The sequence below is a fragment of the Carcharodon carcharias genome, chromosome 17 (genome assembly GCF_017639515.1).
Source record: "Carcharodon carcharias isolate sCarCar2 chromosome 17, sCarCar2.pri, whole genome shotgun sequence".
NCBI classification, from domain to species: Eukaryota; Metazoa; Chordata; class Chondrichthyes; order Lamniformes; family Lamnidae; genus Carcharodon; species Carcharodon carcharias.
The window spans coordinates 70,259,033-70,280,246 of record NC_054483.1 but is presented as its reverse complement, the minus strand read 5'-3'; the positions used below and the strand labels follow the sequence as shown (position 1 = coordinate 70,280,246).

General features: G+C 41.9%; 1 protein-coding gene across 7 annotated transcripts in view; it reads right to left on the bottom strand.

Moving 5' to 3' along the window:
* ablim1b (actin binding LIM protein 1b) overlaps positions 1–21,214 on the bottom strand; it is a 279,577-nt gene that overhangs the window by 175,474 nt on the left and 82,889 nt on the right. For 6 of the 7 annotated variants that reach the window (XM_041209206.1, XM_041209211.1, XM_041209207.1 and 3 more), the window contains exon 3: positions 250–433. The exons of the other annotated variant lie outside the window; for it this stretch is intronic. In XM_041209206.1, the coding sequence (XP_041065140.1) occupies positions 250–433 (184 nt within the window). The remainder of the gene's footprint in view (positions 1–249; positions 434–21,214) is intronic. 7 annotated transcript variants of the gene reach the window in all.

Genomic DNA, 21,214 nt, shown 5'->3' with positions numbered 1-21,214 from the left:
ATTGCATCTTGAAGGAAAATTTGGATAACTATTTGAAACAAAGCAAAACAGGGCAATGGGAAGACAATAGGGCAGTGTGACTTGTTTCAGATTACTCTAAGACAGAACTGGTATGTTGGCCAAATGGTCTGTTTCGGTGCTGTAAATCTCCATGGCATTATAGTTCTAAGTAACAAGACTATTTCGGAATGAAAAACTCTGAGATTTGCAGATTTTTCCTTTTTTTTTCAAGTATTGTAGTAGTCTTACTTGCATATGGAGCAAACAAAGCATTTAGGATGGTAGGTCTTCCCCAGTGCTGTGACTACCTCCCCCTCCACAAACTCTCCACAGCCCTGGCAACGAGTTCCATACAGCCGCTGGTAGTCCAGGGTACAAAGGTAATCACTGTTCTTCATGAAAAATCCACCTTTGGCCAAGTCACAGCCACAAACTGCAAAGCAAATGCAAATAAAATGGATGTTAGATGAATGATCTTTAAGCCAGCAACTTCAAAAGAAACAAACCTGCATACGGGGCTCCAGTATGTAATATGCCAGTCATAGTTCTCACCCGAGTTTGACTCCAGCCTAAAGAAAGTGATGAAACCTTCTCTCACTGATAGCTGAGAGAAAGCTGTACACCACAAAACAACCTAAAATCCAATCAATGTGTAGTTATTCTCGTATTGGAGATTTTCAAGGTTACAAAATAACCTGCAGCCCTTAATGACATACCTACATGGAATAGCCCCTTAGAGAAGACTATTGATTTCGGGGTTAATTGGCCTATTTATAAAGGCAGCTTGATCGATATCTGTTCAGAAGGGGAATCAACAGTTATACATATACTAAGAGTACTGCTTTTCCTGATGTGGAATTCCTTATGTAGCCATAATAATATCACATGCTGTGCCAATACCTTACTAATTAACAGTCAGATAGGGCAGGTTTTACTGGAGAGTGAAGCAAGTTTTACTGCCAATTAATGCTGTTACTCATTTTCTCATTCAGCTCTCATTTAAAGAATGGTGTAGTGAGGGTGAGGAATGAGTTTGCTTTACTTCGGATTTCAGAATTGTTCACCACTTAAGTTATTGATAAACAGAGTAAACATTATTCAGCAACGATCATACATTTAAATATTAAGTATTGAGCCATTTTATTGTAATGCCAGTGTAACACTTGAGTACATCTTTCAGTTAAGAAAGTATTTATGGAATTCTGGCAGAAACACCATTGGCTGCATTACCCAAATGCTGAATTGCCTTTTATCTTGACAGATGCTGGCTGACCTGTTGTATATTTCCAGCATTTTTTGATACAGATTCAAAGGACTGGACTGACTGAATCTCAAATGATGTACAAGTGATGGTCTGTTTTATTCTAAACTAATTCACTGGTTTATGAAAATAAATCTCATCTTTAAAAACTATTAAATAAACCTAACAGGAAAGCGGAGGATTCTTTCTGTTAACAATGACTAATTAGTCATATAAAAGCATGTTACAAAATTCATTTTCGTCACGGATGATGCAATAATATATTTTTTAAATCAGTTGTAACATTAGATTTAGAAATATGTGTTTTAAATGCTTAAGATTGGTTTTATTCCACAGTAGATTCTTGTTTTATCTTGCTGAGGTTTTTTCTGTTGTCACATCAATGCAAGTTACTTTAAATGGTAACAGTGTATCAAGAGAGGGGCCCACTTTCCCTCACCCAATGATGCCATGAATAATAATCAATCAGTAGGTTTCAGGCAGGAAGCGGTCGTGACTTTATAAGATTAAGCACATATCATAGTATTCTTTCTAAGTCCACTGGCCTCAATACTTATTCATTTAATTGTATTGAATGACAATTTTAATAAATTTTCATATTTATTCTCAATAAATCAACCTGCCTTTAGAATTGTACAATACTGTTATAATTTTAAAATAATGCCTCCTTCCTGAGACAACGCCATTAGAAGAACCTGTTCAATGTACCTACACGAAAGAGATGGCGCAGAAGACAATGTTGAAGGACACGGAGCCTAATCCTTGGTACGTACTTCCAAAATGGGCTTCTGAGGATAGTTCTGCTGTTGTTTTAGTTGTGTTGGCATTACAGACTAATACCCAATTTCCACCAACATTTATATGGGTAGCACTAGTTAAACCAGACCTGATCTGCTGAGATGATAGACCTGATAATGAAAACTTTTAAATGGAGGTAGTCTAAAGATGAATCATGAATATTTCAAGTGATAGGGCTGTGACTATTTCCTTTTGCAGCTTGTTCCATTGTGGGACTGTCCTTGGGAAAAAAGATTGTTGATGCACTATCTTGGAAACAAATGGTCTTTGTAGTTTGTGTGGATGGCCACCTCTTGATTTGTCATTGCCCGAGGGCACCAAGTACTTGTTTCTGTCAATTCCCACCAGTCAATTCCATATTTTATAAAACACGGTCAGTCTATTTTTTCCCTTCTTTGCTGTAGTGATTCCCATTCCAAATCTTTGAACAAGGATGTGATGTGTATTTCCTATACTGATTCATGGAGAGTCGTGCAGCGCTTCTTCAGATTACTTCAGTCTTATTTATATCTCTTGCCATTTAAGGATCCCACATACAAATTGCATACTCCAGGAATGGACAAATATATGTTTGGTTAAGCTTTAACTCTGATACTTTTTCTGCAGTATCAAAGATGCCTTCTCAGAAATCCAAGAACCCTGTTTACTTTGGATGCTATCTCTGCTGAATGTAGAATTCCCATTGAAGAAAGTTTTTAAGATGAACCCCCGGTATAGTTGTATATCCACCTGTTGCAGAAATTAGAGGGATTAGGCATTGCAAGGGTTAAATGGCTCTCAACTTTTTGTTTGAATTGCTCTTCCTCAAAATCCATAGCTCTCAAACTCAGGATTACATATAATCATAAATGTCCTTGCCAAAAATTAATTATTATTGCTAAGAGAGAGCCATGAACTGTGTCTACAGCAATTTCTCTTATCTCTCCTGGCTGCGGAAATGCACCATCTTTGGTAATTTGTTGAAATATAATCTAATATAATCCTATTTTACTATTGTTCAGTATTAAACTTTGCTCAATTGTAACTTAATATTAGGTTTGCTTGCACACAGTTTTCTCTTTTTAGTTCTTTTATTAGAATTAGTGAAGAGAATGATGTTTAATTTAGGATAGCTTTACAGTTAGAACTCTTGTCTTCAGGTTTCTTGGATTGTTTCACTAATGGTGAAAACAGAAAAGGCAGAGAAGGGAGGCCTGTGCCTGGACACAGAACTTGCTGTACCTAAGACTGGATGGAGTTTTCCATACTTTTATTTTTTGGGGTACATCCTCGAGGCAAGGGGAGAGTGGATTGAGCCATTCTCAGTGTAGAAGGCCAAGCAGGACATCAGACAAGTGAACAAACATATGCAAGTAAGTGGTATAAAGAAAGGGGCCTCCTTCTACACAAGGATGTATAGAGTAATGTAATTCTCAGATGTTCTTTGTAAACAGCTACTCAGGTACTGTAATGTATAAATTCTCATTTATGCATAAATAAAATCATAACTGCTGCCAAGATGGAGTCAGCTGTGAATTTTTAGATAGACAGTCTAAAACATTACACAATGTGTGTTGAGATTTAGGCAGAATCTTCCAAAAATCAGAATTCTGGCTCATTTTGGCTCATTTTTGTCTGTTATAGTGACTGCTATTAATATGTTGCTGGGTATAAATAACCAACATTCATGCTTGGAAAATAGATATAAAACTGAAAATGCTGGAAATATGAAACAAAGGAAGAACTTGCATTTATATAGCATCCTTCATGACCTTAATGTGGCCCAAAGCACTTTGCAGCCTACAAAGTACTAAAAAGGTGCTGGAAATCTGTAACAGATTAGTCAACATTTGAAAGAGAAAAGTTGAATAAATTCTGATCCAAGCCAACTAAGGAAAACATTAACTATTCTTTTTGAGAAGCTGACAGACTTGCTGTATGTTTTCAGCATTTTCCGTTTCTGGTTACACACAGACCTACAGTGTGTTGTTGATGTGACAGTCCCAACATTGCATGTTATGGGTAGCTTCATCCTGATTCTCATTAATGAAAGTTCCACTGCCCTTGGCCATCTGACATACCAGTCATCAAATGTAATGGCCCTAATATCCTCTTTTTACTAGTGGTTAGATAGTCTGGCAAAGATTAGTTGAAGCAAATTATGAACATGGACATTATACTCAATTGTTATTTTCATTCTAACAAAACTCACATTTGGGCTTCACAAACTCTAGTTTGAAACAACCTTTATACAGGGCTTTATTAAACTATGTTTCCATGGTTACAGTGAAGATCCAAAGGCTAATCATGAATATATGTTTATACATATATCAACTGGTTAGCCTTTAACTCAGATTAGGTTTACTTAGCATTTCTAACTCACCTGGATTATCCTTTTGTTCACTGAAGGTCAGCTGGGAAAATTCCACCCAGAGACTTTTTATTTTAAAGATACTGATTCCAGCCTTGGTCAAAATCCTGAAATCTCTCCTTAACAGCTCTGTGGTCATACCATCGTCAATGCGTCAGTTCAAAAAGGTGACTTATCACCACCTTTTCAAGGGCTATTAGGGATTGGCAATAAATGCTGACCATGCCAACAATGCCTAAATCCTGCAAATAAATTTTAAAATCCTCCCTCCTCACTTTGCCAGGTGCAGCACTGGCAGAACAATTCTAGTGTGCACTCAGTATCCAGGCTACCACAACGTCATGTCGCTGAATTCGCCCACCATCCAACCCCCTCCTCCACACCACAACTCCCCCAGGCACTATAGGAACTTGCTCCAGGAATCGGGGAAAGAATTGGTCGCACAAATCCAGGCCTCAGAGGCAGACCTGGCTGCAAATCTGAGCACTTTTTGGTGACAGTTGAAAACAACAACCAGAAGATCTCAAGGTTCAAAGATCAGCTGGATCCCTGAACAGGAAAGTGAAGGACCTGCTGACCCGTACAGTAAGAAGTTCATCAATTTCACCAGGGCAGGAAAGGTAACATACCAGACACTCTATCTTATCTTGCTTGCCCAGTATAATCTTCACCCACTTAAAGCAACACTTAAACAACTCGACTTTGACAATGCACTCTGGTTAAGGAGCTGGGTGGGCTCTATCTTGGCAAATTACACTATAGTTCACCAGCTACTCTAACAGAAACTACTTTCATCACAACCTCAAAACCACTTCCTCAACTTTAATAGGCTGATACCTCCCACATCATTTACTTCAGCTGATACACCCACTTCAAATGCTAGCCTTTTCTTCACATATTCAATCTTCCTGCAGGGCAAAATGATGTTCAATGCCCATCAGAGGAGACCACCATCGCATTTTCCTGTTGTCATGAGAGATGCCAAGGTTGGTAGCATATTGCCAGCATCAGGTTAATGACAAAATACCTAAATCATTGCGCTAGAATTTGGTGAAGTGCCACACAGAAACAACCTTCCCTCATCTTCCCTGACTCATTAATCCCAGAGAGTAAGGCTCTCTGTGAAGATCTTTGGTAACACATAGCTGGTTCCTGCTTTTCTATTTGGCAGTTTCCAGCTCATTCACCATGTTAATTGCCTCTCAACAATGGAATATCATTTCCTCTCTCCTCTATCTTTTCACTCTAATGAGCAGCTTGATTATATTTAAGTTTAAGGTCTGAAAAAACAAAGTCAACAAGCAGAATGTTCAGCAGATTTTCCACTTTCCAGATGCTAAGAAACCTGCTGCATGTTTCCAGGAGTTTCTGATTCTATTAATATTTTCAGCATTTGTATTTTGTCCCTTTTTGTATAAAGGGCTGAACAATTGGAGCCAATATTATCAAAATAATTGAAGCAAATGTAACCAGGTTTCTTTCCACATTTTTCTGTAAGACAAGGTACCATCTAAAACCAATCAACATCAATCTCTAGAGAAGATTAAATACTCAAGCTGACTCTCCAATTTAATGTTCTACAAGCCCACAGATAAAAATGGCAGCTGATGTCTTTCACATTTCTGCAGAACATCTACAGGAAGTGTGATGATGAGGGAGATATTTTCATATCTGACCAATATAGGATAGTTTTCTTTCCTTAGCCTTGTCTAACTGAATGAAATAGGTCTGAATTTGTTGTGCGCAATTAAGCCCATTCCACTCAACAGAATGCTGTTGAGGAATGACTGTTGAGATACTGGAGACAAAACCTTCACTGGGAGAACAGTTGACACAGTATCCCATCGTCCAGTTGTGTGACATACATCATGAAAAAAAAAGTGATTGTTAGTGATGATGCTCTCCTAATCTCATCTTCCATCAAACACTAATTAGCCTTACATGTTGGACTGAGAAATAATGTCGTGCAGAACATATACCAGCGCAAAATAGCTGGAGGGAAGTTGCCCCCTGGATGATTGTGGGGAAACTGTTCAACAATAAAGTTTAACAATAAAGTGAGTTCACCTCACTCTTGGGAAACAAAACAGGAGAAATAATGTCAAAAGCTTCATTCAAATTTGCATTCATGATTTCTACAGACAACTCAGTTGGAATGCAAGTGCTGAATCTCCTGTGCATCTTTATGTCACGTGTGGGTACATCTACAGTGCTGTTAGGAAGTGAGTTCCTGCCCTTGTCCTTCTAGATGGTAGAGGTTGAGGGTCACAAAACCATGTAACAAATAAATGCAACCACAAAATGTTTTAAGAACAGCACACTGATTTATTTGGGGGGAAGTTTTGTCCTCTCCTTGATCCCGCTTTCTGTTTGAAATAGGAAAGATAGTGAAACCAAACTCCTCATTCCCACTATCTTCCCACAAAAAGCCAAGCAGCAATCAGCAATAGTACTGAAGACTTGTGCTCCAGAACTAACTGCAACCCGAGCCAAACTGTTCTAGTCAAGCTACAATACTGGCATCTACCCAGAAATATGACAAATTGCCCAGTCTTATTCACAAAAAACAGGACAAATCCAACCCAGCCAACTCGTGCCCCAACAGTCTACTCTCAATCATTAATAAAGCGATGCAAGGGGTCATCAACAGTGCTATCAAGCGGCACTGACTCAGCAATGACCTGCTCACAACACTCAGTTTGGGTTCCACCTGGGCCATTTAGCTCGTGACCTCATTACAGCCTTGGTCCAAACATGAACAAAAGGGCTGAGCTCAAGAGGCAAGGTGAAAGTGACTGACCTTGACATCAAGGTAGCATTTGACCGAGGGTGGGATCAAGGAGCCCTAGCAAAACTGGAGTCAACTGGAATCGGGGAAATCTCTCTACTGGTTCGAGTCATACTTAGCACAAAGGAAGATGGATAATGTTGTTGGAGGGCCATCAGCTCAATCTTGGGATATCGCTGCAGGGTTCTTCCATCATCAGGTCAGAAATGGGGATGTTCGCTGATAATTGCACAATGTTCAGCACCATTCACGATTCCTCACATACTAAAGCAGTCCGTGTCCATTTGCAGCAAGACCTGGACAACATTCAGGCTTGGGCTGATAAGTGGCAAGTAGCTTTCACACCACACAAGTGCCAGGCAATGAGCATCTCCAACAGGGGAGAATCTAACCATTGCCCCATGGCACTCAATAGCATTACCATCGTTGAATTCCCCCATTATCAACATCCTGGGGATTACCATTGACCAGAAATTGAAATGGACCAACTATATAAATACTGTGGCTAAAAGAAGTCAGAGGCTGGGAATTCTGCAATGAGTAACTCATCTCCTGACTCCGCAAAGCCTGTCCACCATCTTCAAGGCTCAAATCAGGAATGTGATGGAACACTCTCCATTTGCCTGGATAAGTGCAGCCACGAAGCTTGACACCATCCAGGACAAAGCAGTCCACTTGATTGGCACCTCATCCATCATCTTAAACATTCATTCCCTCCACCACTGACACACGGTGGCAACAGTTGTACCATCTACAAGAAACACGAAAGCAACTCACCAAGGCTCCTTCGACAGCACCTTCCAAACCTGCAACCTCTACCACCTAGAAGGACAAGGGCAGGAACTCACTTCCCAACAGCACTGTAGGTGTACCCACACACAGGGACTGCAGCAGTTCAAGAAGGAAGCTTACCACAACTTCTCAAAGGCAATTAAGGATGGGCAATAAATGCTGGCCGAGCCAGCAATGCTCACACTCCGTGACAGAACATTAAAAATAAAATTAAAATAAACTAGATTCGAAATTAGTGGCCAATGTGCAAACTAAAAGAGGGGTGGAGCTTCACTGGTCAATGCAAACCAGGTCCTGGAACGTAGATAGCTAGGTCCACCTTCTGGCTCGAAGCAGAAATCAGTCGAACCATTACTTCTTAAAGGAATCCCTGGGACCTGCTCATAAAAGCAATAAAGCCAACATAGTTCATGCAATATTTCCTGTGGAAAGAATCTTGCATTTATTTATCTGTAGTGAACAGTATCTCTCATCTCACTTTACAAACAAATAATATGATCTGTGAGTGTCAATTTGGAGTGATGATGATGCTGAGTCAGTCTTGAGCTATTGTAGAGTTTGTGATAAGCCAAAAGGTGTTGGATGTACATTTTAGTTAATGTATTCTGCCTGCCTCCAATTCAGGTTTCCAACAGCCTGTTAGCAGATGCTAAACTATAAATCTCAGAAAAATACTGATCTTCAATACTATCAGGCCCTAGTATCTCTCTATACTAATGCGGCCAAAGATTCCCCAATGCTACTGGATATTCAGCCCCAAGCTACCAGGAACCTGTCTGTGTTCGCACAAACTCCTATCCTGCCCTCCCATGCTCCTTCACAACAGAACCAATCCAATGTTCCCACAGCTCTTCCCAGTCCTCCCTAATTCCAGGGGCTTGCACTCAATTACCCCCCTATCACAGGTCACTCCTCCTAATGCTCTCTGACCCATCTGTACCCAACGCACCAGACCCCAGCACCCTCCCTCCCAGTTCTCTCTCACTTTAGGCCTGTACCCAATGTTCCCAGCCACTGGTGACCTTGTTCATCAGTATTCAGAGAAGCCAGGATCAATTTTCCAGTGATCCCTGATCTCAGGACATGAGCCAGTGCTTTTCAGATTCCTTTGTAGTGCTCTCAGATCTAGAACATCCTTCCAATGCTCACCTTGGACCCCTCAAAGTACTACAAGATCGTAAGCTCACATCCCAATACCGCCAAATCCCAGACTGCTAGCCAATGTTCCCAAATCCCATGGTCACTCTTAAAATTGGTGCTTGATAATACACAATGCCCTTTGTCATTTAAATTAATCAACTCACTGTGAGTTACACCTTGGGATATCAGCTGGTACATTATAAAGTCTTGCAAGTAGAATGCTTCTATCATGTGCAAGATGCGACACTCCAGACATCAAAGCCTGGGTCCTTCGAGTCAGGGGCAAACCTGCCCTATACCCCACTCTGGTAGGTAGCTCTGTAGCTACCTATTTAATGGCCATTAGGATGTTAGTTTGTTTAAGGTGGGCCTTCTGCCCCCACCTGGGCAGGAAGTCCTGCCTCTAAGAGCTGCTAGACCATAAGACGCAGAAGTAGAAGTAGGCCATTCAGCGCATCATCAATGAGATCATGGCTGATCTGATAATCTTCAACTCCACTTTCTTGCCTTTTCCTTGATTCCCTTACTAATTAAAAATCTGTCTATCTCAGCCTTGAATATACTTAACGACCCAGCTTCTACAGCCCTGCCACAGATTGACTACCCTCTGACAGAAGAAATTCCTCCTCATCTCTGTTTTAAGTGGACAACCCCTTACTCTGAGATTATGGTCCTAGACTCTCCCTCAAGAGCAAACAACCTCTCAGCATCTACCCTGTCAAGTCCCCTAAGAATCTTATACGTTTCAATAAGGTCACATCCCATTCTTCTAAATTCCAATGCTGACCAGAGTTTTGGCAGGGCCAGGCTGCAAGGTTCCAGCAAGTGGGGCCAGTGGGGAAGGGAGCCAGTTAGTGGGAAGATCCAGGGAGGGGGAACACTCCCATGGGCCCAGGGAGCCCATTAAGGAGAATATCACCCTGTTGCCTGCCACCAGCCCACGGAATGAAAGCTGCTGGGCTGGATGCTTGGTGTGGGCCTCTTCCGCCACTGGTTAAATCGTAGCTGCAGCATTCATTATTTGGTGGCACAGTGCCCATGTACCCCCCCTCATTGTCCTCAACTGCTATCAGCTTTAGTTGCAAGTAGCTATGTAATTTCCTGAATTGCCCCAGGAAATATTAATGTAGTTTTCTTAAAGGAAAAGGCCAGGAGAGGAGCTAAACAGCATAACCCTGCTCCGTACCAAGGTTACCAGTAATCAGAACTGTGAGAGATCTAAGAGGCATATTTCACATTTTACTATTCCAAAATCTCAGCATTATATTGGAAAGGTAAGACTTTCTTAAGGCTTTTGACATATCACCATTTATTGTTAATGAAATATAGCACTGTGCTGGCCTTGGACAGATCACATTACCTTTTTGATCATGGTTTAGCCTCTATTTAATTTCTGCTATTGAAATCCTGGAACAAGAGTTAAGAACAAAGATCTCTTGCATGGTATTTCTCAGTGACTGATCACACTGATCACAGAGGAAGCTGGAAACGGTTGTGGAAATGGACAAATCAGATTTTCCAAAGCAGGCCATGATACTGAACATGGATTTTCTTCTAAGTAAACTTTCTGGGCAGGCAATCGTTAAAAAGCACAGCTGAAAACTTGCAATATTTCAGCACTTATTATGGATTGGAATGCTGCCCCATGAAAGAATTTGTGTGATTTTATCCATGAGATCTCTAAAACTAGCAGAATTTTGTTCCAAACAGGTGTCAACAAGTAACATCTCTCACATGCTGTGTAAAGTATTTGAACTTAGATACCATAACGTACTTTTATGTTTAGTAATATCCTGCAGGTTTCCTAAAGAACTGCATAACTGAGAAATCAAAAGAATTTCACGAAATATAGATAAGCCTTTTCCAATTCTGCAACTGAAACAATGTGCAAACTAAGCTATTCAACAACTCGGAATAAAGTGACACATCAATTACATTTTAAAAGACATATTTTTGGCTCAGAACATTGTAAATACCAGACCAGTTACTGCTAATTGAATTAATGAAACGCATTACGAGATTTTACAATCCCAAGTTTTGTAAGGTTAGCAGTTTCACAGTGACATCCATTTAATGCTTCTAAAGGGCATAAGTACAGGAAGGAAAAAGGAATAGAAAAATGCGCTGATAGTGTTAGATAAATTAGTATGGGAGGAGACTTACGTGGAACATATACACTGGCATCGGCCAGTGGAATGGCCCAATTCTGTGTTTTAAATTTGATGCAATTCCACATGACTGACCTTTTAATTAAATATGTCAAAGATTCCCACTAAAATTTCCTCTCTTAGGTATATTGTACTAAGGTGAACATATATAAACATGTACTTTTTCAAAAAAAGTCTTACTGGATATGATCATAATGACCTTATTCTCAAGTACTCACTTAAGTTTAAAAAAAAACCTATTAAACGGCAGCTGCACTCCCAAACCAGGTATCATCGGCATGGTGTTTTCAGACTAACTCCAAAACCAGAACATTTCTTAGGCTAAAACAAAAACAAAAATGAAAATAAAAATACCTGGAAAATCTCAGCAGGTCTGGCAGCATCTGCAGAGAGGTACACAATTTATGTTTCGAGTCCGTATGACTCTTCAACAGAACAGTTCTGTTGAAGAGTCATACGGACTCGAAACATTAACTGTGTTCCTCTTCGCAGATGCTGCCAGACCTGCTGAGATTTTCCAGGTATTTTTATTTTTATTTTTATTTTTGTTTTGGATTTCCAGCATCCGTAGTTTTTTGCTTTTATCTTAGTTCTTAGGCTAGTTTGGGATGAGACACTTCAGATTGAAGAAGCTTGGGAAAGGATTAAAGCTTTAAAACGGGGAGGTGATTGTTCCCAGGGAACACCAATTACCTTCCTGAGGTTCCGGAATGGTTCATTTTGGAGCAGCAATTTTTGTCTTGGACACAAAGGCTGCTGTGCGCTGCTTTGACTTTCAAAAGCAGGTATTGTTGAGGCACGCTGGTAGTTGGCAGAAGCTGTCCAGTCAATGCTCATGACCAATATCTGCAATTTGGGAGGTGGGGTGGAGGGGGGGCGCAGGGGTCAGGGGTCACAGTCCTCAGACCGCAGCACACTTAGGTCCCACTTTGCTGTAAGCACTCAGCTGAAAGCTATCAGAGTATCAGGTTCTCAGTCTTCAAGGGATGATTAGTATAGATGATGCATTAGTACACAACTGTCCATATTCATACCCACTCAGAGCGGAAGTCTAATGTTAGCTATGGTACAAAACACGCAGGCTTCACATCAATACTTTAAGGCATTTCAGGTACCTTTTAAAAATCCAAAATTCCCAGCTTTCTTTTCCTGGCTAAAACTTAGCTCAGTGGCCTGCACACTTCACATTCACAATGCCAATGTGGGATTCATGGGATGCACATGTTGACACAACAAATGCAGTAGGCACATATTTCCTGATACTGTTTTTGGTAAAGCCATGCGAAATTGTGGGCATGGTTTCCCTCAATTTCAGGAGGACAATGGTCTCTAATGACTCATCAACTGAAAACAATCTGAGAATTTATCAGGGGAAATGGATAAAAGCTCTTTTCAATATCCTTGAGTATTGCTAGAATATTTAATTACATATATCTTCTTTATGCCCTGCATGATAACTGCCCTATGATTCACTGCCCATTAACACCAAGATTACATTCTGTTCCATCTGTGATTAATTAGGAAAAATTATTTGCCTTTAGTTCAAGAATCCAAGTTAGCAATTTCTTAGAACCATGAAATATTCATTAGGCACAATGGATCATATACACAAATCGAAGACTGGAAATATTATCTGTAGAAGCTATCATATGTTGAAAAATACTGCCTGGATTTCAAAAGTACAAACCTCAAGGTCACTAGTCCACAAGTTCATTTCAGTTCTTTGTACTGATGTGATTTGCTGACATTCCCATTGGGGTTTATGGTCCCCAGTTGATATTGCACAAGTGTGCAGAATGGCTGGGGACTGTGGCAAGTAACATGACAACACAACAGTGAGTGAATTAAAGTACTGTATACTTCAACAAATAGATCTTATTCATTTGACAATCAGCCATTTGCACAGTTCAATAAAATGGTTGTTTCGTGTTCGTCCTTCGAGGCGAAGATGACCATGTTCATCATCTGGGGTGTTTGGTAGGGTTTGCTAAGGTGAATGTTAAGGCCAATCTGCACCAAGAAAGTTCTACTGCAAATAGGGCAGGATGCCACAGACAACTGAATTTTCAACGAGTTGCTGGCTCGGGATTTCCTCTCCTTGCATTTTCTTTCTGTCTCTGATATATGATTGCTTTTGAAAGAGACCACACCCTTTTTTTAATTGGTTGTGCCATGTGCAGAGATCCTGGATGAGCTTCCCCCAGGACACAGGGCCAATATCAAAACTCCAAAGCAAGGCCTTCAGGTTGTCCTTGTAACGCTTCCTTTGACCACCATGACAGCGCGCCTCAGACTCGAGCTCTTTATTCAAGGTTTGCTTTGGTAAACAAGTGTCAAGCATTCCAGCTACATGACCAGTGCAGCCATTGTCTCAAAATGGTGTGGATGCTTGGGTATGCCAGCTTGGGTAAGCACCTCAGTGTCAGGTGTTTCGTCTTGCTGTCAGAGATGTGGGCATTGCTGGCAAGGCCAGCATTTGTTGCCCATCCCTAATTGCCCTTGAATTGAATGGCTTGTTCGGCCATTTCAGAGGCCAGTTAAGAGTGAACCATACTGGTGTGTATCTGGAGTCACATATAGGCCAGACCAGGTAAGATCTTGGCAGATTTCCTTCCCTAAAGAACAACAGTGAACCAAATGGGCTTTTATAACAATCAATGATGGTTGTATTAGTCACCATCACTGAGACTAGCTTTATCTGCTAGATTTATTAATTGTATTCAAATTCCGCCAGCTGCCGTGGTGGGATTTGAATCCATGAGCATTAGCCTGGGCCTCTGGGCTACTAATCCAGTGACATTATCGCTATGCCATCATCTCCCCCCTGTCATCTGATCTTCAGAGGGCAGCTCAAGTGAAAGTGATTGTGTTTCTTGGCATGATGCTGGTACATAGTCTCCCTGTGTAGAGTGGGCAGGACTATTGCTCAATAGACATTCAGTTTGGTAGGCAGACCTACTCCTCTTAATTCCCAGGCTGATGTTTGAAGTCAGTCAAAGGCTATTTTTGCTATGGCAATTCTTCTATGTGTCTTAGTATCTATATAGACAACTCAAGAGACTGTGCTTCTGTGATCTTATCCACTGCAGATAGGTTCTGGTCATGAACCCAAACCTTGGGCTTGAGTTGGGCTTTCCTGGAACAGGCTGGTACATAACTCCAGTTTTCTTCCTGCTGATCGTGAGGCAGAAGTTGTCACGTGCAGTGAAGGACAAGTCCATGCTACATTGCATGACAAGCTCTGAACCACCAGCAGCAGCAAACAGGAGATCGTGAAGTATGTCATTGGAGAACCTGATCTTTGCCTGGAGTAGTCTGAGATTGAGTAGCTTCCTGACCGTACGATATCTGATTTCGATGCCAAAATCGCCATCATGGAAGGCATTGGACAGCACAACAGAGAAAAACATGCTGAGGAGGGTTGGAGCTATCATGCAGTCATGTTTAACTCCATTAGTGACTGGGAATAGGTCAGAAGACTCATCATCGTCGAGGACACACGGAAGCATGCCATTAATAAAATTATCAATACAAAAAAGCTTGGGTCTATTTGATCTCAGCTGAGTGAAATAGACAAATTTAGTGTTTAAAAAAAAGTATAATTTTTTTAAGATGATAGTCTAATCTGAACATGGTTTAAGTAATTGATCCAAATAGCTCACTACCCTTGTTCAATTGGGTCACTCACATTGTTCCTGTTTCCCTGTTCAAATCCGGTTTGAGTTATATCCCACTATGATCCAGCTATTTGCTGCTTCAATCCATTTCCATTGGCACCAGCACTATCAGCAGAAGAGTGCACACTGTATCTAGGATCGTTTGTCTATTTTCAAAGTATTTTTCTCAAGTCTTTATTTAAATCAAGAACTTAGCCAACTATTCACATTGATCAAATAATGTTGTGGTGCACAATCAGCTTATAGCTCCAACCCTCCTCAGCATGTTTTTCTCTGCTGTGCTGTCCAATGACTCCTAATCCTTCCAGAACAAGCTGTGAAATTGAATCCATTAAATCTGGAAAATTTGTGGGCTAGCATATAAAAAAAACCCCTCAAAAATTGTCAGATTAATGCAAAAACTCTCAAATGACCTGAAGGGAACTTGGCAGCTCTCCAGGGTTCCCAACACTGGTTGGAGGCCTGATCACATGATGTCTCATCATATGATTAAAATTTTGACCTGCTCCCTTTGAAATTACATCTTAGTCCCTCTCTCTCTCTCTTTAGTCTCCCTTCAATGACAACATGCCCTGGATCCCATGGTCTAATCGCCATCTATTTAACAACCTCATCCCTTTGTTAATTCAATCTTTAGCTTCCATTTTTCCGAATTCCCCATTTGTCTTTCAGTGGAAATAATCTTTCATTGTTTATCCACAGTTAGGTCCCAGCTTTCACTTATCCTTTTAACTGGTTGTTCCTTTCTCAGTGCCAGTCACACTGCCACTTTGTTACTACTGCTCCCAGCTCTGTGAGAAGTCCTGGGACCCACACCAACCTCATTCCCCAGAATTTATTCCCCTGTCTCCATGTCTCTCCGAGCCCCATTCCCCAGTCTCCATCTCTCTCCAAGTCTCCATTCCCCAGTCTTCATTTATCTCCCCACCCTCAGTCTCCATCTTTTCCCTTGCTTCCAGTCCGTAGTTTCCCTTTCTTCCAAATCCCCATTCCCATAGTCTCCTCTGCCTCTGATCTTGCAATTCTCAGTCTCCATCTCTCCCCTAGTTTCAATTCTTGTTTCACTCTCTTTCTCACACTCAAAGCCCCCTAATTTCAGGGCCACCCAGATTTCAGAGACCTCCTCCACTACAGAATTTCAGACTCCACAATTTCAGAAACCCTTTGCTAATTTCAAAGTCTGCCTCCAGATCCCCTTCTGCCCGGACCAGTTACATGTCTCTGCAAGTACCAGTTCTAAGCAGCAGCCGATGCCGAGCATGGAAAAGGCTGTTTAAAATTAATGTAGTTTAATCCCATTCTGACGCCAGGCTAACAGTTAGTCATTATTTACAGTGCCTCACAAAAGTATCTGTTTCTCAAGTGAGCGTGCTGTGGCTGGAAATTCAAATCATAAATCTCCCACGCTGCTGGAGGCAGTGCTTAGTATAGGAACCCCCTTATTCTGGAAAAATCCCAGTGGCTCTGGAAGGGTTTGGAACCCTGATCCGGTCTGAACTACATCTATCTGTAGTTCATGCTGTCCTTTCTTTTGACTCTCAACTCCCTCTGAAATGGCCTAGCAAGTCCTTCAGCTGTGTAATAAATGTAAAGTAATGTGGATGTTGGAATCTGAAATAAAAACAGAAAATGCTGGAAAAACTCAGCAGTTCTGGCAACATCTGTGGAAAGAGAAACAGAGTTCATGTTTCGAGTAAAATATGACTTTTCTTCAGTTGTATAGTTGCTACATTCAGCGCGATTAAGGCTTGGCAGAAAAGGTGGCCATGTCAGTGTCACCTACAACCGGAGAACAAACAAACACAAATGTATTCAAACATTTAAACACATTTTCTACATGGAACCAGTCTGTGTACAGATGGATAAACTAGGCATTTGTGAAGGGAATGCTGATCACATGCTGAGTCAGGCATCTGGTGCACAGCTTCAAGTCAAACTTCAAGCTGAGACAAACATTACCTATGGAAGTCAATATTTCTCTTTTCATATAAAAGGAGATAAGGGAAGCAGAAATTTAACATTTTCACATTAGGTCCTTACCAATTCTGCTCACTTAGGTGTTAGCAAAACAACAGAACATGATGATTCTTATGTTGCTAACGTTTAAATGAGAAGTATTGTTATAACCAGCAGCAGTGCAGCTCACATATTTAAGCTACCTGTATACTGGCACTCTCAGTTTAAAATATTGCCATGCTGGCATTTGTGAGTTGGCCCTTGGTGTTTATATTGTTAAATCCAGTTCCCTTATCCTGACAACAGACTTGTACACATAAGAAAAACTGGGTCACAGAAAACATAGACATAGAAAATAGGAGCAGGAGTAGGACATTTGGCCCTTCAAGCCTACTCCGCCATTCATCATGATCATGGCTGATCATACAACTCAATAGCCTGCTCCTGCTTTCTCCCCATATCCTTCGATCCCTTTCGCCCCAACAGCTATATCTACTCCTCCTTGAAAATATACAATGTTTTGGCCTCAACTACTTTCTATGGTAGCGAATTCCACAGGCTCACTACTCTCTGGGTGAAGAAATTTCTCCTTATCTCAGTCCTAAATGGTCTACCCCGTATGCTCAGACTGTGTCCCCTGGTTCTAGACTCCCCTATCATCGGGAACATCCTTCCTGCATCTACCCTCTCGAGTCCTGTTAGAATTTTATAGGTTTCCTTGAGATCCCCCCTCATTCTTCTGAACAGAGGGCGCTGGTGGGAAGTGACTGAAGCATTCTGGGAGAAGTCACCGCAGCCACTGTGACTCAGGAGGGAATCGAGGAGAAGAACTCTTTCACTCAACAGGAGGAAGAGAATCCAACAGAGGGTGCTGGTGAGAAGTGACAGAAGCATTCTGGGAGATATCTATTGTCTGATTGCCTGTAATGACCACATTGAAATGATTGGAATATTCATTGATTGTATTGATGCACCTTGTGATACACGTTGTAAAAGTTGAACCTGATTGTACTTTTGTGATGGTGATTTTGAAATGGTTTGGAATGTTCTTCCAGATATTTTATGAATAAAGTATATTTTTCAAAAAATAATTCTGGGAGAAGTCACCGCAGCCACAGTGACTCAGGAGGGAATCAAGGAGAAGGACTCTTGCACTCAACAGGAGGAAGGGTATCCAACATAGGGCGCTGGTGAGAAGTGACTGAAGCATTCTGGGAGAAGTCACCGCAACCACCGCGACTCAGGAGGGAATCGAGAAGAAGGACTCTTGCACTCAACAGGAGGAAGAGCATCCAACAGAGGGCGCTGGTAAGAAGTGACTGAAGCATTCTGGGAGAAGTCACCACAGCCACAGCAACTCAGGAGGGAATTGAGGAGAAGGGCTCTTGCACTCAACAGGAGGAAGAACATCAACAGAGGGCGCTGGTGAGAAGTGACTGAAGCATTCTGGGAGAAGTCACCACAGACACCGCGACTCAGGAGGGAATTGAGGAGGACCCACTGTCAAAAAACGGAATAGCCCCAAACCTTACATCGCTGTAGTGTTTCCATCCCTCCCTCCTCCTCAAACCTAAAAAAAAAAGGAGAGAGAGGAAGAGGCAGTGCCTTCAGGAGTGCACCAGACCTGCGAGGTACACTCTTCTGAAAGTGGATTCTAAAGAAAAAACAGCTGATTGGTGAGTAAATCCTGGGAGCAGACTCGGAGGGAGGAGCATGGGAGGCGTGAGTATAGATCTAGCTTGCCTCGGGGATTCACAGCCTTGTCTCCAGGGAGCAGACTCGAAGGGAGGAGCACCAGAGTGGTGACCTCAGGGCAACTGAAGCCAAAACTGAAAAAGTGACATCACAGGAAAGTTGTGACCTGATTGGTTGGTAGGAAATCTGCACCAATGTAAAAAAAACACTGCAAAGCTAATTAATAAATTAATTATCTAAGTCGAGATGGCTGGGCAGGTGATGTGCTATAGCTATATGATGTGGGAGCTGGCAGATCCAATTGCGAGCCGCAGTGACCACATCTGCAGCAAATGTTGGTTGCTGGAGGAACTGTGGCTCAGAATTGATGAGCTGGAATTCGAGCTCCAGACGCTGCGGCACATCCAGGAGGGGGAAAATTACCTGGACTTTGTTTCAGGAGGCGGTCACACCCGGTAGATTAAGTACCTCAAGTTTGGTCAGTGGTCAGGGTCAGCAGGGTGTGACTGCAAGTGAGGCAGGTAGAGGGATCCTGTGTTCAGGAACAGAGGAGCCTCAGCTCTTGACCTTATCCAACAGGTACAAGATACTTGCTCCCTGTAAGGATGAGGAACAGGACTATAGGGAGGATGAGCCAGCTGACAACGGCACCGTGGCACAGAAGGCCATTCAAGAGGGGGGAGCAAAAAGACAAGTGGTAGTTGTAGGGAATTCTATAATTAGGGGAATTGATAGCATCCTTTGTAAGCAGGATTGAGAGTCCCGCATGGTATGTTGCCTGCCCGGTGCCAGGATGAGGGACATCGCTGACCGACTTGAAAGGATATTGGAGAGGGAGGGGCAAGATCCAGTTGTTGTGGTCCACGTCAGGACAAATAACATAGGTAAGACTAGGAAAGAGCACCTGTTTGGGGTTTATCAGGAAATAGGAATTAAATTAAAGAACAGGTCCTCAAGGGTTATAATCTCCGGATTACTACCCGAGCCACATGCAAATTGGCATAGGGACGTGAGAATAAAGGAAGTAAACATGTGGCTAAAGGAGTGGTGCGGGAAAGAGAGGCTCCATTTCATGGGGCAATGGCATCAGTATTGGAACAAGAGGGATCTGTACCTTTGGGGCAGTCTCCACCTGAACCAATCTGGGACCAATGTTCTAACAAAAAGCGTAAATAGGGTGGTCAACAGGACTTAAGCTAGAAAGTGGGGGGGAGGGAAGGGTAAAACTCCAAGAAGTATGACTAACCGGAAACAAAGCAGCAGGTTAGCGTGTGGGAGGGGGTGGATTCAACTTCATGGAAAATTATGAAAAAACTGAAAAGGAAGGAGAGCCCAGGAGAGGCTATTAAAGTCCCCAGAAAACAAAATAGGACAGAGTGTTTGGAAAGGGCTAGGAATCTAACTTCAAGCACATCAGATAAAGGGACGACAATGAGAAAGGGGACGGGAAATACAGGACTGAAGGTGTTGTATCTGAATGCACGCAGTTTACGAAATAAGGTAAATGAGCTTGTGGCGCAAATTGAAATTGGCAGGTATGATGTGGTGGGCATCACGGAGACATGGCTGCAAGGGGATCAGGACTGAGAGCTAAATATCCAAGGATATACATCCTATTGAAAAGATAGGCAGGTTGGCAGAGGGGGTGGGGTTGCTTTGTTAGTAAGAAATGAAATTAAATCAATAGCAAGAAATGACGTAGGGTCAGATGATGTAGAATCTGTGTGGGTAGAGTTGAGGAACCGCAAAGATAAAAAAACCATAATGGGAGTTATGTACAGGCCTCCAAACAGTAGTCAGGATGTGGGGCACAAGATACACCAGGAAATAGCAAAGGCCTGTAAGAAAGGCAAGGTTATAGTGATCATGGGGGATTTCAATATGCAAATAGACTGGGAAAATTAGGTTGGTAGTGGATCCCAAAAAAAGGAATTTGTGGTATGTCTACGAGATGGCTTTTTGGAGCAGCTTGTGGTGGAGCCCACTAGGGAACAGGCAATTCTAGATTTAGTGATGTGTAATGAGGCAGATTTGATAAGGGAGCTTAAGGTGAAGGAACCCTGAGGAGGAAGTGACGATAATATGATAGAACTGACCCTGCAAGTTGAGAGGAAAAAGCTGGAATCAGGTGTAATGGTATTACAGTTGAATAAAGGCAACTACAGAGGCATGAGGGAGGAGCTGGCCAGAATTGATTGGGAGATGAGCCTAGCAGGAAAGACAGTGGAACAGTAATGGCAGGAGTTTCTGGGAGTAATTTGGAAGACGCAGCAAAAATTCATCCCTAGGAAGAAGAAGCATACTAAAGGGAGGACGAGGCAACCATGGCTGACAAGGGAAGTCAAGGACAGCATAAAAGCTAAAGAGAAAGCATACAATGCGGTGAAGAGCAGTGGGAAACCAGGGGATTGGAAAGCCTACAAAGACCAACAGAGGACAACTAAAAAAGAAATAAGGAGGGAGAAGATTAAATATGAGGGTAAACTAGCCAGTAATATAAAAGAAGATTGCAAGAGTTTTTTTTAGATATATAAAGGGTAAGAGAGAGGCAAAAGTGGACATTGGGCCACTGGAAAATGACGCTGGAAA